The sequence below is a fragment of the Trichosurus vulpecula genome, chromosome 6, assembly GCF_011100635.1.
Source record: "Trichosurus vulpecula isolate mTriVul1 chromosome 6, mTriVul1.pri, whole genome shotgun sequence".
Lineage (NCBI taxonomy): Eukaryota > Metazoa > Chordata > Mammalia > Diprotodontia > Phalangeridae > Trichosurus > Trichosurus vulpecula.
This window is the reverse complement of record NC_050578.1, coordinates 148,230,503-148,256,862: the sequence shown is the minus strand read 5'-3', so window position 1 is coordinate 148,256,862 and position 26,360 is coordinate 148,230,503. Positions and strand designations below refer to the sequence as shown.

The window sequence follows — 26,360 nt, the reverse complement described above, 5'->3', positions numbered from 1 at the left end:
CTGGGTAGGTGATTCTTGGTTTTAATCCTAGCTCCATTGATCTCTGGAATATCATATTCCAAGCCTTTTGATCCCTTAATGTAGAAGCTGTTAGATCTTGTGTTATTCTGATTGTGTTTCCACAATACTCAAATTGTTTCTTTCTGGCTGCTTGCAGTATTTTCTTCTTCTTCTGGGAGCTCTGGAATTTGGCAACAATATTCCTAGTAGTTTTCTTTTTGGGATCATTTTCAGGAGGCGATCAGTGGATTCTTTCAATTTCTATTTTACCCTCTGGCTCTAGAATATCAGGGCAGTTCTCCTTGATAATTTCTTGAAAGATGATATCTAGGCTCTTTTGGCTCTTTTTTTGATTGTGGCTTTCAGGCAGTCCAACAATTTTTAAATTATCTCTCCTGGATCTACTTTCCAGGTTAGTGGTTCTTCCCATGAGATATTTCACATTGTCTTCCACTTTTTCATTCCTTTGGTTCTGTTTTATAGTATCTTGATTTCTCATAAAGTCACTAGCTTCCACTTGCTCCAATCTAATTTTTAAGGTAGCATTTTCTTCAGTAGTCTTTTGGACCTCCTTTTCCATTTGGCTAAATGTCTTTCAAGGCATTCTTCTCCTCATTGGCTTTTTGGAGCTCTTTTACCATTTTAGTCCATTTTTAAAGGTGCTATTTTCTTCAGTATTTTTTGGGTCTCCTTTAGGAAGTCATTGATTTGTTTTTCATGGTTTTCTCGCATCCCTCTCATTTCTCTTCCCAATTTTTCCTCTATTTCTCTTACTTGCCTTTCCAAATCCTTTTTGAGCTCTTCCATGGCCTGAGACCAATTCATATTTTTCTGGGAGGCTTTTGTTGACTTCTTCTGGCTGTATGTTTTGGTCTTCTTTGTCACCAAAAAAAGATTCCCAATTCTGAGTCTGTATCTGAGACCATTTTGCTGCCTGTTCATGCTCCCAGCCAACTACTTGACCTTGAGCTTTTTGTCAGGGTATGACTGCTTGTAGAGTAGAGAGTACTTTGTCCCAACCTTGAGGGGCTGCGCTGCTATTTTCAGAGCTGCTAATACACTGAAAGCTCTGCCACACCAGCACTCCTTCTCCCCCAAGAACCGCCAACCAGGATTGCAGCCCATAATCAGGCAGGGCAAAGCAGGCTTTGCACTCCTGCTCTAATACACCCCTTAAGTGGGCCTGGAGCCAGAAGCAACTGCAGCTGTAACTGTGTAAGCATCCTCAGAGCTGTACCACCTCCGCTGCCCCTGGGGCGGTGGCCCACCGCAAACTCCTTTCACTCTGTCCCAGCAGCTTTTCCCACTAACCTTCTCTGTTGTCTTTGGCATTTGTGGGTTGAGAAGTCTGGTAACCACCACAGCTCAGTGATTCAGGGCCGTATGCCTATTCCACCTGGCTCCAGGTCTGGTTGGTCCTGGTGCGGCCCACGCTGGGCTCTGCTCTGTTCCCAGCTGTATGCAATAGACCCTTCCCAGTGACCATCCAGGCTGTCCTGGGCTGGAGCCCTGCTTCCCTCTGCTATTTCATAGGTTCTACAGCTCCAGAATTTGTTCAGAGCCATTTTTTACAGGTGTTTGGAGGGATTTGGGGGAGAGCTTAAACAAATCCCGGCTTTCTATCTGCCATCTTGGCTCCGCCCCACCCCTGTATTCCTAATTATCAAATCCTTTGTTCTTGTTTTTCACTTATTGTCCTCAACTCCTCTGCAGAATTCATTGCAATGCTAACTTCTCCATCTTTTATGATACTCTAATCCAGCAGTTCTTAACCTGGGGTCTGCAATATTTTAAAAAATATATTTTATTAACAATATTTCAGTATAATTGGTTTTCTTTATAATCTTATATATTTTATTTTATGCGTTTAAAAATAATTATTGAAAATTCCAAAGGCTTCATCAGACTGCCAAAGGGGTCCATGACACAACGAAGTTGAAGAACCTCTGTTAACCAAACCAACTCTCCCAATTTTTGTTCCACCTCTCTGATTACCTCTTATATGTCTCCTTTGCCAGATATCCTTCTTCTCTTGCTTCTTTGTACTCTTGTCAATCTCAACCACTATAGTCACTTAAATTATCATTTTCTGAACCCATCATCTCCTAAGCTACTGCCACATTCCTTACTGTTTCATCTTACAAGTATGACCAATACCTAACACTCAACATATCTCAAATTAAACTCATTGTCTTCCCCCCAAAACTTTGCCTTTCCTCTTAACTTCTATAATTCTGTTGATATTCTCATTATACTCTCAATCACCCAAACTCAAAACATTGTCCAATAAATAACTTATCAAATCCCCTGGATTTGACTTCCTGCTCTCACTCCAATCTTTTCTCTCTTTTCCACTTCCAAGTACCCCATCTCCAATCACTTGAATTAGGGCAACAGGCCCTAACTGGATTCCTTGCCCCTAGCTACCAGAGTAATTCTATTAATGCATAGGTCTTACCATGCCACTTCTTTGCCCCAAAACATCAATACTTCTTCATTGTCTTCCAAACAAAACCAATTTCTGTGGCATTCCAGGAACTCTGTAACCTGAACCTAACTGACATTTTGAGCTTTATTTCATGCTATATCCCACCTTACCATGTGTTCTATAATTCCTATCAAAGTAGAAATGAGTATCCTATCTTTGTCTTCATTCTTTTACCAAATCTCTTCTACCTTTGCAAACACTACCAGATATATGTGGTATAACTCTCCTCACATGTGCATCTTTTCAAATCCTTCCTTTCCTTCAAGGCCTATATCAGGAGCCACCTACTTCATGTTTTGTTTTGTTTTTTTTCCCCAATACCTCCCTCGTTCCAGCCCCAGAAGTGATGTTTCTCTCTCCAAATCTCTTATGCCACATTGTTTGGATTATTGCTATGTACTTATAATAATCTGACAAAAGTATTTGTTCTTGTACTACTAGACGTAAGCCCTCTGTAGACAAGTGTATCTTGTTTTATTCTTATATATCTAGCATTCTTAACACAGACAAATTGAATTTAACTGAATGAGACCAAATTCAGTGTAGTCCCAGACTGCAATTCTAATCCTAGCTAACTCTTGAAAATGTATTCCCCTGTCCCAAGAAGGTATAGATAGTTCAGCATAAATCCATTACAACTACTAAAAGGTATACTACATGCATTCGTGAAGGGTCAGTGTATAATGATGACATGTCTTCTATAATCTATTAAAACTTAAGGAAAAAATTCTCTTGAGAAGTGTCAGATTGAATTTTAAAGACAACTCTACAGGACAAATAACTTTTTATAGAATTCTTATTGCATTTAGGTGGGTATTAATAAGTTTTCAATAAATAAATTGTTAAAAAATATCTTGTACTTATATGGATCTTCAAAGTTTGTAAAGTGCTTACACATGCATACACATATACACATATATAAAATCTTATTTGATCCTTATGACAACACTGAAAGGTATTATTATACCCATTTTACAATAGAGGAAACTGAGGCTAAGAGTTTAAATGGCTTGTCCAGGGTCATATTGCTAGTAATCTGAGGAAGAATTTGAACTCAAATCTTCAATACTCTATGACAAGTAGTCTATAGCCTAACTTCTTTATAAAAGTAGACAGAAAGTAGGTAATTGATTTGAAAAAATGGTGGTGTAGCATACTAGATAGAAGGCCAACCACAAAGCCAGGAAGACCTAGGCACAATTTATGCCTCTATACATACTGAAAGCAGCTAAGTGGCACAGTGGATAGAGTGTCAGGCCTGGAGTCAGGAAGACTCATGTTCCTGAGTTCAAATCTGGCCTCAGATATTTATTAGCTGGGTGTCCCTGGGCAAGTCACTTAACCTGGTTTGCCTCAGTTTCCTCCTCTGTAAAATGAAGTGAAGAAGGAAGTTACAAGCCAGTCCAGTATCTTTGCTGAAAAAAATCCAAATGGGGTCACAAAGAGTCAGACATGACTGAAAATCAAGTGAACAACAATACATATTAATTGTGTTGTGTAACTCTGAGCAAGTCACTGAAACTCAAGAGTTCCAGGCAAATGTCTAAGATTATAAATTGCAGAAAATGTACCACCCTACATTGGTTCAGGAAATTTCCTCACCTGAGAGCTCCCCATGACAGTGAAATCACAGGTCCAGCCCTTGCCTGTAACAGGCAGGATTACTGAAGCTCAATAATAGAATCTTGTTGGTTTTTAAAAATCCATAGTTAGATAACTAGAGATGTCAGCTTGCCCATTTATGACTACACAGCTATTGAAATAATTTTTAGCCATTTTCAAGTGGGTCCCCTTTGGCACTTCATAATCACATTAACTGTGTGAGTAAGTAGAATGAAAATGTTTTGAATTACATTTTTTCAGATGTTTTGAGTTCTTCTAAGATACGTAGCCAAGGACAGGATTCAGATTCTGTTTAGTCTCCTCCTAATTACAAGACAGCCCTTTCTGTTTTTGATGGTTCTTTTCAAGTTATCTGACTCTTCTTAAAAGCTCAACTTAAACTCTTATCTTTAGAATCTCCCTTGTGTGAGTATATGCACACATAGTGATTGTGTACTGGTGTGTTTTGAAAGTAGGAAGGCAAACAATTCAAGCAAGGTAGCTGGTACCTACCTGCAGGGTCAGTTATGGTAAGCCTACCTCCCTCTTCTCTCTTCTATTTCCTCCCATAGCCTGGCACTTTACACACTTAGCCACATCCGGGAGCTATACATGTATCCCCCAACCAGTCATTCTCAGTAATTTCTGGTGAAGCTTCCAGGCTCGACTTCTATAAAGTTGTTTGTTTTTGTTTTGTTTTCTCCACATAATTTGTCATTATTCCCTTCTCTTTTCCAGTAATAGAGTTTTCATTCCTTTATTCCAGTCTTTTTTCTTTTTCTATCTCTTTCCCTGGAATCTACATGGAGACTAACTCTACTTTAGATGCTGCGATATTCAATCAAGTGCTCCTGTGCTGAGTAGCACTTTTGTAGAGCTCTTTACAATTATGATTCAGTGGTATCTCTATGATTCCTTCCTACTCTAGTCTCAGCCATTCTCTTTATGTTTGTTTTCTATTCAGTTCAACCAAGTACCTATGATGGGTATGGGGCTGTTTGTTAGACACTGGGGGTACAGGGACAAGAATGGCAAAGTCCCTGGCCTCAAGGAATTGACATCTTACTGAGGAAATACACAGATAAGTGTTCACAGATAATTAAACACAACGTACAAGAGAAGACAAAGAAGGCCACCAACTAGGAAAATCAGGGAAGGTTTTGGGCTAGAAGCTGTAATTGAGCCTTGAAGGAAGCTACAGAGTCTAAGAAGCAGAGGTGAGGAAAGGGGAGAAAAGAATGCCCATCCACTAGAATTCCAGTCTCCTGAAAGCAAGTCCTGGGACCTTTTTCACTGTTGAAGTCCCCAAAACTAGCTCAGTCATGAGGTTGTTTTAGTAGGCTTTCATAGCCTTACCAGTAGTTCCTGATGCTGAGATCATGTTTATCATCCTAAGGAGCCATGGGGAAGGCAGACAACTAGAGCAGATTGGATAAGAGTGGTGGAGTCGTACAGATGAACTCCTGCTCTGAATCCTTGGGACAGAACCTGTCTCTGGCCAGGCAAAAACAAACAAACAAAAAAACCCAACTAATATGCAGTAAATAGAACACTGGACTTGGGAATCAGGAGAACCTGAGTTCCAGTCCTGCCTCAAACCCTTGCTATGTGACCCAAGACAAGTCATTTAACCTCTCTCAGAACCTAGTTTTCTCATCTATAAAATGGGGCTAATGAACCTCACAGAGTTGTTATGAGAATTAAATAAGATGTAATGTGTAAAGGACTTTGAGACCTTTAAAAGCACTATATAAATGTTATTACTGTTATCATTTCCATCATTGTTAGTGGAACTTGAGCTCAGAAATATCAGGAGCTGGTAGTAAGAGTTATCTTGTTAAGACACCGGAATACAGAACCAGGAACCCAGAGATCACATGGAACCTAAGAGATCTAGAAAAGGGTGTGTGGTATCAAGGCGTGAGTCCAAGATTCAGGTGCTAGGCTTGCCACTAAATCTCTGGCTCTTAATTTCTTCATTTTAAGAAGAAAAAAAATTAAAAGCATTTAACTAGATGAGGGATCAGCACTCTTTCAAGAGAGAAAAACTATTTTTTTTATAATTTTCATTGAATATAATTTTAAATAATGTTAAAATTATTAATCATTTTAAGTATTCTTTTTTTTTTCTTTGATGGGCTCTATGATTTCACTGGAATGGGGAATGCCTGGTGAGGAAATTCTTCTACAATGCAGATTATTGGCACATGCTCTACTATTGATTTTTCAAGAATTAGCTTTGAAGTTGTGACCTGCCCAGAGTCACAGTCAACTGATATCAGGGGCAGGAGTTACATTCAGATCTTCCTAACTCTACTGCCTCTTGAAGTATTCTTTCAACTGACCCCAGTTTCATGTAGTTATTTGTGAATTTCATTGTTTTAAGCTTAAAAGAAAAATCATATAATTATATAACAATTTACTCAGCACAATAAAAAGACCAAATACTAATTTCTTTTTAGAAGGCCATTGTTATGATGTACACATGTGGTACAGGAACCAGAATAAAGGTCCTAATAGAACCTTCTCTCATAAGCACTAATTGTCCCCTTGGAACGTAAAGAACACCCAATCCTAAGGAGGTAAGAGACAGGAAACAACGCAAGTTTGAGGAAAAGAAGTGAAAATGATCATGATTTTGACAAAAACTGAGAATGGGGGTACATAGGTGAGTGAAAAGTATTGCTCTATGAAGCTGAGGACTAGTTAGGTGGAAGTGGTTCATGTAGGGCACTCCCATGGAGGCTATATGCTGGGGGTGGTGGGGCAGGGGTGGGATATGTAAGAATTCTAGGCCAGTCTCCTACTACTTTATAGTACTTAATGGCTTTTGCCAACTAATGTGAAAAATAAACACAAGAAGTAAAGCCTCATTTATAGGAATGTCTCACTTTCCCCCTTCTCCTATGCAGATCTTTAGACTAGATGATCAGAAGATCTCTTCCAGGTTTAAAAACTGGTAAAAGTACTGTAATTCTCTCTTATAGTTTACTAAAGGACAGAAAACTGTCTTGTTTGTTTTCCTTGTAAGTTTATACACTAGTTGGTAATTGAAAATCACCATCATTGTTGGACTAAAAATATATTTTAAAAAGGTATAGAACCAACAAAACAGATATTTTTAGTTATAAATAATCACAAACTTTGTTAAAGAATATAAAAGAAAAGTCTATTAGAAGAGAAACAGTAGAAAAATTCTTAAAAGAAGTATTGTATGTATGGAGAAGGAGAAGTCATGGGGAAAGACACATTTGCACAAAATTACTTGACTAGCAGTACATGAATGCCATCTGTCTGCAATATCAAACATACTGAAATTCGAAATGTATAGGCATTTAATTGTCAAATAGAATTTGTCTGATTTTCTTAATTTTTATATTTCCCCTTCTAGATTATAAATCCTTGAGCTGAATCTTATTGTATTATTTAATTTTTGTATCTTTCTCACCCTTGACATAGCATGCATAGTAATAGTAGGAACTAATAAATGAAAAGAAGGAATGAGTAGATGATTAGTTTTTAATGGTTTGGTTAAGCCACTGATGCTTTGAAGAGGAATGAATTTTCCCCACCACATATGAAAAAGTAAATGAAAATATTTCTTTTATGATGTCTACTGATTAGATCGGGGAGGTGGTCCAAATTACTTTGTTAGCCTACTGTCAGAAAGAAGGGATTGTTCAAATTGTGTTTTCAGATGATAAAATACAATTTCAACTGACATGCAATTTTCATCTTATCTTTGCTTTCTTTTATGGTTTTTAAAAATATGACTCTTCTCCTTAGATATGTAACCCTGTATTAAATTTATCATACTGCACTGTCACTGAATGATGCCTTCATTGAGGGATTACCTATGTATTAAAAAAATCCATTAAAATTCCATCAGAGGAAAAATCTCATGATTTTTCTTACAAGCTATATTTTGGGAAAATGTAGCCAGATAGATTAGATATACACACATACATGTGTGTAGTTATGTGTACATAGGTATTTGTATGTATATATACCCAAATATGTACACATACATTCATATGCACATACATACACACACTCATATTCCATTCAGTAGTCACTCATTCATTCACTTAGAATACATTTATGGCAAAACCTTTAAGTATGAGTATAGTTTAAAAATATAAGAAAAAGAAAAGTGGCATTGTAAGGTTCTGAATGAATTCTTTATTAGCTAAAATATGATCTTGAGAATTTGATCTTCTCAGATTATGTCAGAAAAAAATTTCTTTTACCTGACAACTCCTCTACTTGAAACTGTAATCTGAAAAATCAAGCTATGTTTATCTCTTTTTTTTCTCCAGAAATAAAAATCCTGCTGTGGAATGTAGCTGATGGTTTTGTTGAGGATGCATGTGTTTAGAATAGAAACCTAATTGCTCTTCTGTTAGCTTTATTGCAGGGCCAACACTTGTTTCTGTCAGCAAAGGAAGCAGGTATGACTAGAGTACACATAGGGAGCAGCTCAGCTGATAAAAGGCGAGCTAGTTTTTACAGAGACAATTTCCAGACCACAATTTGAGCTTATTACTTCTGCTAATTATAGGTTGAGGGTTTTTTTCTTTCTCTTTACTATTAGTATTAGTTAGTATTCAGGTATCATTTTATATTTCCCGTGTTGTTTATTTACTTATTTATGTATTTATGTCAATCATCTCTCCAAATGCCTATAAAAATGCTTGCTTAGGCAGACCTTATAATAAAAAAAAACCATCAAGGTTTGTCCCATTAATAATTTTGACTCTTTACCAGATTATACCTTATATTTAGAACTGCCAATAATGGAAGAAAACATTTTCCTCTTTTTACTTTAATAATGACAAAAATACCCTATGATTTTATCCTTTTTACACAGCCATTTAACAAATGGTCGTGATGGCCAATATCTTTTGGCATGTTCCTAATGTGTTTGATGTGGGAAGCACACAAGATGGAGTTTTCAAACATGCTAACCATATTAATTTATGTCAGTTGACACTCTGGAAGCACTGATGTGTTTTGAAGTCTGCCATAATTTCATGGTCACTAGAAGGGAAGTTTATGAATCAGACATTCGAAAGAAAGAGATAGGCTGGATGGCATCCTGGCAGATAGGATCAGAACTCAAAGTAACCAGAGTAAATTGGAGAAACAATCAAAAGCCAGTTAAATTATGTTCTGTGAGAAGTAAAGTACAAGATACCTAGGGACAAAAAACAACTTTACAAATAAAAGGTGGGAAAAGAGGTTATGTTTAAGTTACTTAAAAACAATCTAAGGATCAGTTAAAAGCCAGCAAAGTCCACCCAATGGCACAAAGCAAAATAAAACAATCTCAGAAATAGAATGAATCAATGAGAATATAGAAACCATTCAATAAAATTTCCATGAATGGATAGCCTTTGTCTAGGGTAATAAATGTGTAGTCAGTAATGTACATTAATTGACCTTTTCAACATTCATTCAAGCCCTCATAATACACTGAGTGACTAAAATAAGTAGATCCAGCTAAAGATTACCTGTCTGAATAGCAGTAGGGAGTCAATTAAGACTAACTTCCACTCCCTGCCCTTACTCTCAAGTTGCCCCATTACTATCGTTGCAAACTATTAGAACTTATGCACAATTTTAGAAACCAAACACTTATTTTCTACCACTAAATTCTGCATGTCCCGTTCTATTCCAACAGCTCACATCCTCATTTGAGTCATAATCTCCAGAACTAAAGCTGATTGATGTGGCAATAATTACATCTCTCTTAAAACTGGCATTAAACTTAAAGATGGGAAACAGGAAATAGTAGTAACAACTCTTAAGTTGAGATCTTATTTCCAAAAAAATATTCTTAATACTAAAAGATAAGGGGAGGGGGAATGGTGTTTGGGTGGAAAATGTTACTTGGCTTAACATTTTTAGTAACCTCTTTCAGTTTCTCATGTACTTTCCTATATAAAACAAATAGATTTTTGATTGACCGCTTTGAGATGAGGGAGGCAGCTTGGTGTAGGGAAAAAAACAAGTCTCATATTGGAATCAGAGGTCTTGGGTTCAAAATCAAACTTTGCCACTCTATGACTTTTAGGAAGTTACTTTCTCTTCTGTGGGTTTCAGGATCCTCAAGTGTAATATGACTTCCAAGGTTTCTTTGGGATTTAAATCTGTGATCCTTAACAGCAGCAAAATGACCAGCACCTGATTCTCTGATTCCCTGGGATTTGATAGGATTCTTTGAACAAACTGCTACAAAAGATATATTTCTGCAACAAAATATTTTTTGTTCAACCCTCATTGCCATCTAAAAGCATCCCTATATACTGCAGTGCTTTCGTACCATTGTTATTGGTCATTCTTAACTGCTTAGTAGCAGGACCATGAGGACAGAGAAAATCATATTTGGCACTCATTCCTCTTAGGCCAGTGGTATGGCTTAGAAAATGTTATGAAATATTTCTTTTTTTAAATGAGAAAATAAAAGAGAATATGGGAGTTGAAGAGGAGCAGTAGGCATGAAAAGATGTAAAAAGAATTCACTATATTAACATATTTTTAAAAGTGTCATCAGAATTGCACTCATGGATTTCATTTTTCCTTTTTTGTGATTAAATCTTTTTTTTTCTTACATCCTAGGCCTTTAATAAATTGAGTGATAAACACAGGAGCCGAAATATTGAGTCATCTGCTTCTTGGTTATGCTTGATTCCTCCCAGCTCAGTGTTCATGCTACAGTTCGTTACAGGAGACAAAATTGTTTCCTTATTCTAAACCACAGATCATCTTTTACATCAGTACAGAAAAAAATATAAGGCAAGGGAATATTTTATCTTTCAAGCCTTATATATATATATATATCTATATATCTATATCTCAAGGAAGAATAGTGGCATGCAATGTGAATAAGCCCTATTGCCTATTTTCCCAATAGTTCAGTTGGTGTGATGTGTAGTAATATCATGTAGTAATGTGTAAGTAATATTATTCTTCTTTAAAGAAGAAAGAGGCCCGTGGAGACAAGTAGGTGCTAAGATGTAAAATCCAGCTTTCAAAAACACAACGTATTAGGAGACTCAGATTATCATCATATGAACAAAATTTTAGGGAGGGTTCTGATGACATTACAGAGTAGGTACAATTGATTTTCTGTTTGTTTTGTTTTCCTGAACTCATTATTATTTGTTTACACTGATTTAGTTTCCTAATCAAATATTTATAGGGATGATTTATGAATGTAGATTGTAATTATTTTTGTAAGGGGATACACTATGACAGCAGTTGAAACCGAAGGCTTGGACAGTGAAGAAGTAGCATTTCCAGTTCTCTCAGTCAGCATACTGTTGAGTATCTACTCCTGTCTAAAACACTTAAACCAGGTGTAGCCCATTAATTAAACAATTTTAAATTTTAATGAGATATTCTGTCCTTTAAATGAAAGGCTCTGTAGTATATATGCATTCTTTTAGAGTCTGCTAGCTTTTTAGCAGAAAATACTGACATTCCATTGAAACATGGGAAAATAACATACCATTTTTGTGACTCATGGGTGACAGATTTACTTGTGTACCTTATACAGAGGTGGGGGGGTAAAGTGCATAGAGTTGACTTTGGAGCCAGGAAGCCCTGGATTTAAGTCCTATGCACAATGCATTGTCTTAGTAACTCCAGGCAAGTCACTCAACCTCAAGATAAGACATGTTAACACGTAGCCAACACTCCTGAGTGCCAGGCCCCAACCAGATTAAAATGTAATTGAGAAATATTTTTAAAAAATAAATGAAAGTGTAATAAAAATAACATTGCATTTAAAAACTAAGTCAGTATGTAGACAACAGGGTTCTTTATGTACAAATTAGTGGCCCCACTTTATGAGTTTGATATCACTGCTTTAGGCAACTCTAAAGCTTTGTAAATTTTCAGAGAAAAGTGCCAAGCTACATTGATAGATAGTTCTCCATAGCAATGAAACAACAACTACTATCTATCCCTATCTCTTTTGTACAATTAAAACAATGCAATATGTAACATTCTTTTCAAATCATACATATAGATACTTTATGAGTCGACCAAATTACATTTCAAGTAGTCCAGAGTTATTCACCTTATTCTCTCACTATCTCATGTTCTTTCTCTCCAAAAATTAAAAAAAAATAAAAACAACAACCTGGCAATAATTTTAGCCATGTAGAACTCTACTCTGGAAAAGTAAATTTATAGCCATGTGCTTCTCCCTTTTCCTGCTTTCTGCCAGGGATAAAAATCTGCCAACTTTTTCTTATCTAATGTGAATCATACTTTCTCTAATTAAGATGTGATTCTCGGAGCAGCTAGGTGGTGCAGTGAGTAGAGCACCAGCCCTGGCATCAGGAGGGCCTGAGTTCAAATGCGGCCTCAGACACTTGACACACGTACTAGCTGTGTGACCTTGGGCAAGTCACCCAATTGCCCTGCCAAAAAAAAAAAACAAGATGTGATTCCAGTAGGATTTCTTTGGCCCTCATATAGTATTTTTATTACCATCTTTTCCTTACTTTCATTCCTCCTTATTATTTAAAATAAATATATTCTCCTATTCACAAATTACCTCCGTGTCACTATCAGAATAGGTTTGAAAAAGTTTTTTTTTTTCCTCTGAGCTTTCTCTCTCCTGTGAATTAACTTTGCTAAATGGGAAATGTTGTAGCCTGATCTGGTAACATGTTCCAAACCAAGGTATATCTGCTTGAGAGGATCTAAGACTTGCTTTTTACTTCTGGGCTATCCTGACATGGTATCAAAATAACCAGATGGAAAGGGAAAATATCAATCCAGTCTGTTTGCTATTATGAAGCAAAAACAGAATAAAACAAATATGCCAGGAAAAAAACCCTGGTCTTTGGACTGAAATCAGTCTTTAAAAAAAAATAACAGCAATAGTAACAACAAACAGAAAAGCAAAGCAACTTTAGTCAAACTAGATTGCTTAAGCAGTCCAGCCTTTGAGAAATTACTAATGTTATGGGTCATTAGGAAGATGTGATTACTAACTTTAGAAACCATGTCATTGGACTCAAAGAAGGTGCCAGTCAAGATAACAAAAAGAAAAAAAATACAATAGGGCCAGTTTTAAAAATTTCTCTTAAATGATTTTGATTTGACTATTTTTTTTAAATTGGTAGACAGCATGGTATAATGGAAAAGCATCCTCTTTATGTTCATTCTGTCTATATTTGTTTTTTGAATTTGCCTCCTCCATTAGAATGTAAGCTCATTGAGAGTAGGGATTATTTCATTCTTTGTATTTGCATCCTTAGCCCGTAGTACAAGGCCTATATAATAGACATTTATTAAATCCTTGTTGGTTGATGGATTGATTTAGACTTAAAGGACCTGGATCCTTATTCTGTCTTTGCTATTTACCACTTATGTAACCTTGGGCAAGGCAACTAAGCTCTCTGGGACCCGTTTTCCTCAACTATAAAATTATGGGGTTCACCTAGGTATCCTCTGAGTTCCCTTCCAGTTCTCAATTTGTGATACTTTGAGCAATAGTTAGGTAAATTGTTTATGCAAAAAAATCAGTTAATTTTCTAATTGAGTATTGATTTTACTTTACTTTTACAATTGTGATTTTTAAATAAATTTACTGAAAGAAGGGGACACATATAGTGCTTAATAAATATGGGTATATTGATAAAAACCCTAACCTAGTGTGCCTGTTAGAGAGTTTTCATGTATGGAACATCATTATGAGGCTAACCAACTGTGGAGATATTTCTTTTCATGAAACTTAAAAAAACAAAACAAAACTGTTCAGATTTCTTCTCCTGTCCATAACAACTGCTCACCAAATCTGAACCTGGTCATAAATGTATAATAAACAAAGTTTTGTTTTTTGCTGTTCACTTTCACTGAAACAACAAAACAAAACAAACAAAAAATGTCTTTCACAATGGAGTAATGTACTGTTTTGTGTTAGTCTCTTTCTTTCTGAATATTTTTTCCTTTGTTTTGGCTGTTGGATTTTGTTTCATTTACTCTTAACAAGCATGGGAGCATAACCTTGCTTATACCTTGAGAAAGCAAGTACCATCAATGTGGCTTTATTGGCATTTTGAACCATTTTTGTTCTTTCACACTTGGAAAGTCTGTGCTTTGTTGAAAATGTCTGTGCTCTAGTGCCATGTATTTTCGAGTCTAATAAGCTGGCTGCCTGTAATCAAGACTATTTCAACTGTTGTCATTCTGAATGTTTTTCTTTTTCTTTTTTTTTTAATCATATTTGCCTGATTGACCTTTTTTTTTCCCTGTCTTTCTATTGGGCTGCTCCAGGAGCCATGGCTAATCATCTTATAACCAATGCCCTGCTTCGTCCTCATGGCACTAACAATCCCTATAATACATTGCTTGGGGAACCGGCCGTCTGTAACAACCCTTCTGTGAGCATGTACAACACACAAGGTGTGCTCGAGTTTATCTTCATTTCTTGAGTGAGAGTCGCATTTTGTGTGGCTTTTAGGGGCACATTTGTTTCCTTTTTCTTTCTTTTTCTCCTGTCTTTTCTTTGTTTTGGAAACAGATACAAAGACTCTTTCCCTGTCACTTCCATCTAGATCTATATTTTTTCCCATTTTCCCTAGGCTTTTCTCAGTAAATGAATGGATTCCATGTGCTAGACAAATCCCTGCTCCATCAAGATGTGTTTTTCTTTGTTGTTTTGTAACCTTGGTTTGTGATTTGTCAATTATTTCTACATTTGTTTCCTATTGTCAATACTTTTCTTTATTAAATATTTCTTAATTAAATTTATATAAATATATATTCATTATGAGAAGTGGAAATTATATTTAAGGTAAGTGAGAAAAATTGTGACTGTGGCATAAGTTTTTTTTTTATTAAAAAAAGCTGAAATATAAAGAATTTGTTAAGCTATAAGGTAGATGTAATAGCAAAAACTATGACTCTGAACCAGGGTAAAATAATTTAATAAAATAAATAGAATAAACAAATATATACCCAGTTCTAAGGAAAAACACCTTAGTGTGGAGGAAGGAAGTCAGGAATCAGAAAACATGGGTCTGTGTCCCCATTCTGTGATGGGTAGCTCAATCTCTCTGGTTCCAGATTTCTCATCTATAAACCAGGGAGTTGGATTCAATGATCTCTAAAAAGACCTTCCTAGCTAAAACAAACAAACAAACAAAACCCATTGATTCAATATCAAATATCAGACCTAAAATACAATTTATTTTCAAGAATTTGTGGGATGTTTTTACCCTTATGAGTAAAGAAATTTTCAGGAGAGACCTCAAAAAAAATTAGATGTTCAAAAAGTTAGTAATGATTGTTTGACTAGTATGGTCCACAGGTCACTTTCATCTTGCAGCAATTAATTCAACAAAATTAAAATATAACTTTAAATATAGATATCCCCTTAGGGTTGTTTGTAATTAGATTTAATAGTATTTAAATATTTCCAAGGATTTTTCCTAAGGTTTCTGCCCCCCAAATAGCAATCACTGGGTATTTTTTTCCTGAGATACACTCTGAAATAGTGAGCAAGCAACAAATTTGCAGTATTTGTGTGTGTGCATGTGTGTGCACTTGTCTGTGTATATGTGTGTGTATTTTTAAAGCCTATGAAACAGTTTGCCCATGGGTGTCTATACTAATCTGAAAATGGCCAGATGGACTCTACCAAAATTGTGAGAAACACGGAGTTTTAAAAATAATTAGGGACAATAGTTCTGATTTGAGCTAAGGAGAATGTTTTAATTTCTGCTGAAGAAGATAGTTCTTCAGCCTTTCAAAGTCATTTCAGTCCTCAAAGCCTATGTGGAATCTTCAAACATAAAGCATACTTGGAGACTGGATTAAACACTACATCTACACTCAATTAGGCATGCCTGACTGAAAGCCATTACCTGTCTGGCATTATTGCTTGTGAAACAATCGTCTCCTTTCCTATTATTAGAAAGGTCTAGTTATAATGTAAAACTTTTTACTTTTAATGTAAATCTTTTTCCCTATGCATTTCACTAATTGGTCCTACTACTGTAGTAGTATAAAACAAATCTATTATATTTTCTATATAACAATTCTTTGAAAGTTTAAAGATAGTTATAATGCCTTCCCTTAGAACACTTTTTATCTAGGCCTAAATACTCTCAGTGACTTCAGTTGTTTCTTGAATAATATTTTCCAGGTTTTCTCCCTCTTGACCCTCTTCCAGAAAGGCAATTGTCAATTCAGTTTGAGAAACACTTATTAATTATGTATGTGCACAGTATTTGCCCTCAGGGAGGTTACATGTGTAAATGAGACATGTATTCAAGAAAATGTGATAGAAGGTAACAAGATAGTGCCAAAGAAGAAACACAAAGTGTTTGGAGAACATTTGAAGCAGGGTATAATTCTGAGCTGAAATGATTAGAACAGCCTGGAGAATGTGGCAGAAAGATCATTTCAACAGGAGAAGGTATAAGCAGAAGATGATCTGTACAGATGTATGATAGGTAGAAGAGAGTGGGAGGGGATAGAAGGGGTGAGAGGAAAAATCAAGTAATAGTCCTTTGTGGCTATAATGTAGATTATATGAAGGAAAATAGTAAGGAACAAGGAAAGAGAGATAAATAAGGAGACAGATTGTAGAAGGTACGAGGTTTGCCAAGAAGTGTGAATTTTATTTCCTAGGCAATAGAAATAGTGAAAAGTTTTGAGCAAGGGAATGAAATGCATAGAACCATTGATTAGGAAAATTACTTAAGAGGCTATGTGAAGGAAAGATTGAATGGGGGAGAAGACCAGCAGGAAAGAAGCTCATCTAGAGATGGTCACAATCCCACCTCAGGAATTATACAATAATTTAAGAGACCATGTAAATTCCTTGAAAATAGGGAGCTTTAGTTTTTGTATTTGTCTTTCCAGCACTTAACACAGTACCTGGCACACAGTAGGTTTCTAATAAGTGCTTATTGATTGAGTAAGCTTTTTTTTAAGTTTCCTATTGAATTGCTTTATTAAATTATTTATTAAATTGAATGAGAACCTGAATTATAGTAGTTGCACTGTGAAGAGAGGAAATAGTGGATGTGAAGATGTTATGGACAAAAAATATTACTTGACTTCAGAATCACTGGGTTAACACAATGATGGGACACCAAAGCAGAGATAAGGGAGAAGGAAAAGTCAAAGGTGATAGAAATTTCTAGCATCAATAACTAGGAGAATGCAACAACAAAACTATATAGTTTGTCAAGAGGAACAATTTGTAGGGGGAAGACAATGAGTTCAGATTGGGACTTGAGGCAGGATATCTAGAAGGCAGGTTGAATGTAGTTAAGGGAAGCAGTTAATGGAAAGATTTGATCTGGATAGATAGACTCAGGAGTCATGTGAGTAGAGATAACAACTGAAGCCATGGGAATGGATGGGATGAAGGGAGAGAATGTTTAGAGAGAAAATAATAGGATCAGCAGAAGAATCTTGGAGACACCCATGCTAGACATTGTAAAGATGAAGCAAAGAGGGGGAATGGTCAGACCTGCAGAAAGAAGCCAAGAGACAACAGTGTTACAAAATAGAGGAGAATATGAGAAGAGTGTCAGTCATATATGTCATCTATAGAATACAGGGTGACTTTGTACAGGGTTCCCTATTTTGCTTATTCTCCTTAGCTCAAGTCTAAGGTAATTACATATTAGCTATTGTTTTTCATGGTTTATTAACAATGACTTGTTTAGACTGAACCAAAATGAGCACTTCAATAGGCACAGATACCTGTAATTGATTAGGCTTCTTGCATGAATATTTTAACATATTCAGTGTTTATAGGATATAGCTAATTGTTTCTAAGCTATAATTAATTTGGAGTCTCTTTTTTTAGTTACTTGAAAATGTTATGTAATTTTAAATTTCTCATAATGTGAAAAAGTAACTTTTATAAACTCGTTTCCTACTACAGTCATAGTTAGGAAATGTCTTTAAATGTAGGACCCTTCAATAAAAACAAATAAGTGTAAACCCTTCAGATATATTGAAATTTGAATTAGCATACAGAAGATTTTCTTTACCTCAGAATGAAGTCTTAAATATTGCCACTAAGGGTTTATTTAAAAAAAAAACCAAATACAAGTCCATTGTAAATGAACTTTAGTTTTTATTCCCAAAATTTTAATTATTTTATCTGATGGTTTTCTTGAAACATAATCAATTCTTTTCAAAGACAGAATTCATGTACTTCAGCTACTCTGTGTTTTAGGCTTAAAAATGTTAAGAGATTTTTGATAGTCTTTAGAATACTGACTTTCCCAATGAATAAGTGATAAATCATGGTGATTGTCATACTGCTACTAATCTTATGCTTTCAGATGAATGCACTTATATTCTAACTGGCAAGGGGAAGTCATACATGAAATATAGGTGGCTCGGTATGTACTGGGTTGGTTTATATTGAATCACCATTTGGCACTGTTATATGAGTTTAATAAGTTAATTACACAGATTTAAACTTGGCATAAAAAACCACAACATTTAAACCTGAGAGTGCTAATATGCTTGATATACTAATGCTTTATTTTAAAACTGCATAGATATGCTCAGCATATCACAAAAATACAGACATTGAGATTGTTATATTTTAAAATATGTCAATGTAGATTTTTCATTATTAAATTATTGATGCTATATGAAGTTTTTGAGAATACTATAGGGTATTTGAGGATAAACTTATGAGAAAGTGAAAATTCTAGCATTACAACAGGAAACTTAAGAAAAGCATTGAAAGAGCTTGTTAAGTGTGGTTTTAAAATACTATAAATGTCAAATAATTGAATTCACATCCGTAACTTTAAAGAAAAAGTCATATCCATAGTAGTGAACCAGTGTATTGAGGAAAAAATGGTAGTTGGCTAATTTACAAACTTATAGGATATGTAAAAGTATATATCCTGGTATGGCCTTCAAAACCAAAGAGGGACCTGATTTTAAGGAACAGTGGCTGCATGTAATGGATGTTGGAAGTCATTGGCTTCCAGTCCCAGTTCTGCCACTTCCTAGTTGTATAAACTAAAATAAGTCACTTACTCTTTCTGGGTTTTATATCTGTAAAATTTGAAGATAGGTTTGTAATATCTCCAAGGTTCCTTTCACTTTCAAAATTTTATAATTTAACTAAAGGAGCTTTGAATGACCCCAAAATACTATACAATAACTCCCATATTGGACTGACCCTTAACTCCCTAGAGCTGCTTTGCAGTTTGAGGTATTAAACAGATTTACTCAGTATTTTGAAACACAGTTGGTCTTGGATCAATTGTGTGAAAATGCACCTTTTTTCCCTCCCAAAGCCCATTCCAACTTGTAAAGCTTCAAAAATTACTTTCTCCATGAAGGTAACTAAAATAAATGACCATGGTCTAAGTGAAGTTAAGATCTCCTAAATGTATTGCACCTTTGAGCTCAGTGGTTTTTCACTTGTTTTTATTTTAATTACTGCAAAGACTGAATCAAGAAGATTTATTCTTGTGATCTGGGTAAAGTTTTGGGGAGGGAAACCTTTTGTTTTGGGATTTGTTGTTTTTTTGGTAATTTTTGGTAAGAGTTCTGTTTTTTAAAGGAGGAAATAAAGGAAAAGTAAATGTAAAAATCTACGTGGAAATAAGATTGTGCCACAAACCAGAAGATAGCAAAAATTAATTGCGGTTAAAAAATTATTTTTTCTATTAGCTTTTTTTCCACATTTTTAGACATTGAATTGCAGTCTGATTTAATTATTTTCCTTTTTCTGGCAGTAGCAAAATTGATGCAAATTCCGAAAGTATTTTTTCCTTGGAAACAGATGTTTTGATGTCCCTGTTTCTTTTTTTTGTTTGTCAATGTAAGTGATCACTAATTATAAATAATAAGGAAATTTTGTTTATTTGTAATGAATGGGAAAAAATATGGTTGGAGAGAAACAAAAGATAGAAGCAAGCAATTGAAAAATGTCTGGCATATTTTCACTCTGTCACTGTATAAGTACAGGGTTAGAAGTGGTACCCATGGAAGCCAAGCCACCTCTGGGGATCTGACCTTGAATTTGATTTGTGGAAACTTCCTTTGAATTGCTGCTCTTCTTGGTTTGTGTGATAATCTTAAATTTTCTAACAACTGTATTTCTTCATGTTCAAATATGCAAACCATAGGAAGGGTCTTTTAAGAAGCACTGTACTAGCATGCTCTTATGGGGATGTCTTATTTCCTGACTAACATTTTAGGATTTTTTACTTCTAATAAACCATGTAACACAGACTCATGTATTTGGGGGCTGTGGAAATGATTTCTGTTGACCCTTTTTTCTGCATATCATCAATTTGCTTTTTACTCATGTTTCTTCTATTGTCGCTGTAAGCTTACTTGTTGTTTTTTCTTTCCTTTTCTTCATGCTGTCGTTTAGAGCCCTACAGAGAGACAAGTATGGGAGTAAAGCTAAACATTGCATATCAAATGTAATTTTTTTTAGTTCACTTTTATTGCATCACATATAGATGATGTAGTTATTAAAAACAGTTCATCTCACAATTTTGAAACCAAAAGAATAAAAGCTTATGAATCTACTTATCTAAATATATGTGAATATAGATTAGACGCTTTTATTGTCTGATTCCTTTATTTGTGTCACATAATCAGCATAGTTCTTGAGTTTCATACAATTGTCCGTGTGAGTTAAATTGTTTTTAAATTAAGCATTTTTTTAAAAGTCATGAACTTTCATTATTTCAAAATGACACATTTCATCATAAAACTATGTTCTGTTTCAAGTTCAGTGCACTCATTTTATTTTGCTGTGGCAGTTTCCAGTCTCTGCAATCCCATGCATTGACAACATAAATAACAAACAGGGTTTCAATGCATAAGTCACCCAACCATAATCATCCAACATGCTGTCACAGACTCGGCAGTAGTAGCCACCCATCCCATACAGTCCTTTAAAAACATTTGCTTTTTGTTTCTTCCTAACATTGTGAATTGTCTATGAGGTACTTTCTAACATGAAAATAAATAGCTTCATTCTATGTCTGTGATGCCGCTGATTTTAGGCCTTTGCCACTGTTTTTGAAATGTCTGTTACGAGAATTCAGAAAATGCATCCGGAATCCATGATACAATTGACATATTCAGGCCACTTCACTGTAACTGTCAACTGGACATTGACAAGCACAGTCCTAGATAAGCAAGAGAACTGCATCGCAGATATAGAATGAATGCTCTATTTTCACAAGGTAGCAGTGCACTAAAGAGTTTCTACAGTGATGTGACCCTCTAATCAATATTTGCAGTCAAGAAAACCACTTGTTTCTACCTTTATTGGCTAAGTGTTGTTTGTGATCATTTCTGGTAGTTGCACTTGAATTTTTTTATCAAGCAATATATATATATATATACATATATAGAAATGTCATGTTTCTTAGATATCTATTCATGGGATGATAAAACTCATGAAGATGCATGGAGCTATATTTAGCAGCTTCCTTTATAATTGTGGAATTACATAGCAGCTTTTTTCTTCCGAGGAAATATATTCTGAGTGTCCGAAAAGTTTTAATGAAGCTTTAAGGTCAAATAGCTCATAAATGCACTAAGACTTTTGGGACACCCTGTGTGTATGTAAATGACTTCCACCAAACCACTTTCAGTTCAAATGTTTAAAAGTCAGAGAGAGATCTATCAGGGGTAAAACTGAGCTTTTCATATTGATACCGTGTTGTTGATAATTGGGTATCCATATTGCCTATCCCTTCTTTTTGAAGCAATGGCCCAATTACATTCAAATATTCAAATGGATCTGACCTCATTGATAAAGGTATTCTCTCCAATGATGCAGATCTCACCCTATCCATTTCTGCCCATTCTATGTGAGTGTTGTTCATGATTTCCATAGGGAACCACCCAAAATGCTGGGGGTTTTCCTTAATTTCTCTTTGTATTGTGAACATACCAATACCCTAAATAGTAACAGTGGGTACAACATATACTAACCATGAAGGTGCCTATTACTCCTTCCAAAAAAAAGAAAACTAAATCCATATATTTTTTAAAACACAACAAGTCAGTAATCTTTTGATGTCACATCACAAGCGTCATCTTAAAATTTAAGGCAGCACATAAAATAAATGTTAGGGATGTATTATTAAACTTGATACTTATAAATTGATGGCTGTAAGATATCAATAACAAAATTATAAGTTGTTCCATTTTACAAGTTATTATTAAATTCATTATTGATGAAAATATTGAGTTGCTACCTATAGTCTTTTTATCCATTTTCAAGGTTTATTTTATTTTTTTTAAATTATCTATATAATTGTATTAGTTATCCAGCTATGTATATATGTGTGTGTGTGTGTGTGTGCATATGTATATTTATTTATACACACATATTTATCTGTATCATATGTTTCCATGAATAATTTGGATCTCAGTAAAATTATAGTAAACAAAGATGTAATTCTATATACATCCCAAATGAACTACTGGATACAAATGTCAGCCTGTTTTTCTTTACTGTTTTTCAGAGGGGCTTCTGAACAATGCCAGGGATACAAGTGTCATGGATACTCTACCACTGAATGGTAACCACGGCAATAGCTATAGCATTGCCAGCGGCGAGTACTTGAGCAACTGTGTGCAAATCATTGACCGTGGCTACAATCATAATGAGACAGCCCTAGAGAAAAAAATTCTGAAGGAACTCACTTCCAACTATATCCCTTCTTACCTGAACAACCATGAGCGCTCTAGTGAGCAGAATAGGAACCTGATGAACAAATTGGTGAATAACCTCGGTAGTGGGAGTGAAGATGATGCTATTGTCCTTGATGATGCCACCTCCTTTAACCATGAGGAGAGTCTGGGCCTGGAACTCATTCATGAAGAGTCTGATGCCCCTTTGCTGCCCCCAAGAGTTTATTCCACAGAGAACCACCAGCCACATCATTATACCAGAAGGCGGATCCCACAAGACAACAGTGAGAGCTTTTTCCCCTTGCTAACCAACGAGCACACAGAAGACCTCCAGTCACCCAACAGGGATTCTCTATATACCAGTATGCCCGCACTGGCTGCTATGCCAGGTACAGATAGCGTTACCACCAGCACCCAGACCGATCCCCCGCCAGCCAAAAGTGGTGATGCTGATGATGTTTACTACAAAAGTATGCCAAATCTAGGCTCCAGAAACCACGTCCATCAACTGCACACTTACTACCAACTAGGGCGAGGCAGCAGTGATGGATTTATAGTTCCTCCAAACAAAGACGGGTCCTCCCCAGAGGGGAGTTCCAAAGGACCTGCTCACTTGGTCACTAGTCTATAGAAGAGTAAGCAAAAATTTAAGCCAACAAAACCCCTAACACCTGGTTTACTGTTCTGAGTTAATATAAGCAGTGGTAATATTGTGTGTACTCCTAAATCTTTATCCTGTTCTAAAGGGAAAAAAAAGGACAAAAATCAAAAACAAGAAACAAAAACTTTCAGACTTTTTTTTTACTGGAATTTTTAGGCCAGCCCAGGGGAGAATGATAACTGCTGAAATTCCCCTCTCCCCCCTCTGTCTTGTCCTTCCCCCTCAGACAGAGACTTCATTATGTTAATGAACGGGATATGAAGAAAATGGCACTCTTTGTGGCCTTCTTGAATTAATGCTGTGTTTGTTTAAACATCTCTGATGCTCTGTTACTATTCTGATATGGACCTAATTTTAAAAAGGCCAGAACATGCATCTGAAATTAGTAACAGTAATGCATCTAGATTGGAGTGCTGCACAAACAAACGTAACAAAGCAAAACTGTTTATTATCGATCTATCACCTAATGGTTTTTGGTCACTCACAACTTGATTTTACCACAGCAGACTTAGCTGTGGGGTAAAACAAAATAAAATCCTAATGAAATGGAAGGGAATTCTAGAATTATATGCTAAATGCATATTTTATGTTTTGCTGTATTAACTGATGATAAAACTAATGGCAGAAAAATTGAACAATTTCTATGTAATGTACAGATACTAGCATTGCACATATAGTCTGCTTTCCGTTCCTCCAGAACTTGCGTCCCTGTTAATGTAGTGGAAAACAAAAAACAAAAAACAAAAAAAAAGAATTTTCTGTTGTGCTGGTCTTGCAAGTTTGTCTACCAGTAGGAGCAAGATTTTCATTAGTTTTTTGGGGGCCATTTTTTTTCTTAATATTTCACTGGGCAAAATAAATAAATAAATAAATAAGAACTATCACTTTATAAGGATCATTTTCTAGTAATGCAAACACAAATTATTTTTTACAAAAAAAAATTGGATCTTCTTCCCTCACTCTGTATCTTTATTCAGTGGCTATATTGCAAACAGGACTTTTGCAGATTAGAGCAGGACAAACTTTATGTTTACAATGCACAGCTGATATAATACAAAGCCAATTGGGCAAGAAGTCCCTCACCAAGGCGGTAGGAATGGATCAAAAAGTTGAGAGGTTATCTATAGAAATAGTGGGGGCTTTTTGCATGTGAAAATGATAATCTTCTGGGAGTAAGGGCACCTCTGGTTCATTCTTGGCTCCTAGATGAGGAACTTGTATTGCAGTTGGTTAAAAGAAATTGATTCGCCCGTACTACAAATTGAAAAATCCAATTATTTTGATGTGACTACAAACAAAATCCTCTTTTCATTACTTTCCCAAAGAGGGAAAAAGTTATTTATTTGACAGGATTTTGAGTAATGTAGGATTTCAGGAGGTAAATTAGCAGCACAGATTATAATTTTTTTTTTTAATTTATGATCCATTTTGTATGGTCTCAAAGTTGAACGACCTCATTACTAATATTTGTTGTAAAAGTGAAACTTGTTTGCCAACCAATAAACAACTGATTAAGATTTAGAAGATATTGTATCTATGTATGTACAATCAATCATTCATTCTCTTTTACTTTCTTTTGCCTTTTTCCCTTCTATTTTCATATATGAAACTAATGGATTTGCTAATCCTCGGCACAAGTGAACCATGCAAAAGAAAAACCTCCCTGGCTAAATAACTTAAGCACAAAAATTATACAGCTTTGGCAGATGAAGGAAACCAGAGAATGGGTTGGTAATACAAATTCCCTTTCTAGCAGGTTATATATAGGTGCATTGTATGCCTATTATATAAACCACATTCAATCAAAGATTTCAAAGTATAGTACTTCTTTGGTTGCACAAGTTTTCTCCTTTGTAATCTCCATTTTGTTAGCTCTAGATTAACTTGTTTGTGAAAAGCTGCTAAAAATTGCGGCAAAGAGAATATAAATCTGCAGGGAGCTCCTCTGAGGTTCTGTTTATAGTAATTTTCCTTTATTAGGGGGAAATGATAAATTCTTTCAGTAAAAGTCTCCAGTTCTTCAACAGCCCCAGAACCTTCATCAACAATATGTAAGCATTAAGTCCAGGAAGCTCATGGAGGGAAATGGGGAGGCCTAGGAAGACTTTGAGCATTAGTCTGTTGCTATTTGTTATATACATGATTGTGGAAAACTTTCAAAAACTAAACCCTATTCAGCTAGAATTTCATTTCTCAAATCAACGCAACTGAGACCATTATATACCTTAGATACTAATAGGTGAATTTCACATCATTTACATATAACAACAAAGGTTCTTAGCCAGTGTATAAGATGATTCTGATATTAGTTGCAAAAGCCTAATTTATACATTGATCTTTTCAATCATTTGGGCTGGGGCATATACAATTTCTCTAAATTGAAGAATAGAACAATAATTATGTTAACTCAAGAAATTATGGCAATATTAGCACCTGAGAGGTATTTAGCCCATCAGGTACAAAGGATGAAATTTGACTCTGATAGAAACCCATTGAGCATTCTTTAAGGTAACCATAGAAACTCAAATGTGAGTTTCAAATCTTAGATCTGACACTTGGTTTAACAACTAAGAAGCAGTCTATGTAGGCACAAACCTGTCTAGGAGAAGCTTGTTTCATAAGACTAGGGGAAAGCTACCTCAATTCAGCTTGCTGATACTGCCAATTCTGGTTTTCAGATGTTGCTACCTCCACATTATCTTTTTTTGTCTTTTGTTAACCGAAATTTGAAACAGGTAGCCTACCCCAGCTCTATATTGACCAAGAAAGGTTATTTTGTCTTCTCCACAAGTAGAAGATCACCCAATACTATCAATTACTACCATCAGTATAAATGGTCAAGATTTTTTTAAACTCCTCTACATTTTTGTTGAGGATGTGTTTGCAGAAAGGCTTATTAGCAAGATCCCAAAGACATTCACA

The 26,360-nt window shown here is 35.4% G+C and overlaps 1 protein-coding gene across 1 annotated transcript in view; it reads left to right on the top strand.

Annotated features, from left to right (window-relative positions):
* The window catches only part of ADGRL3 (adhesion G protein-coupled receptor L3), a 373,586-nt gene extending 348,613 nt beyond the window's left edge, over positions 1-24,973 (top strand). The window contains exon 20 of the mRNA XM_036763952.1: positions 22,609-24,973. Within this exon, the coding sequence (XP_036619847.1) occupies positions 22,609-23,408 (800 nt within the window). The 3' untranslated portion in view covers positions 23,409-24,973. The remainder of the gene's footprint in view (positions 1-22,608) is intronic.
* Positions 24,974-26,360: the final 1,387 nt, after the last annotated feature.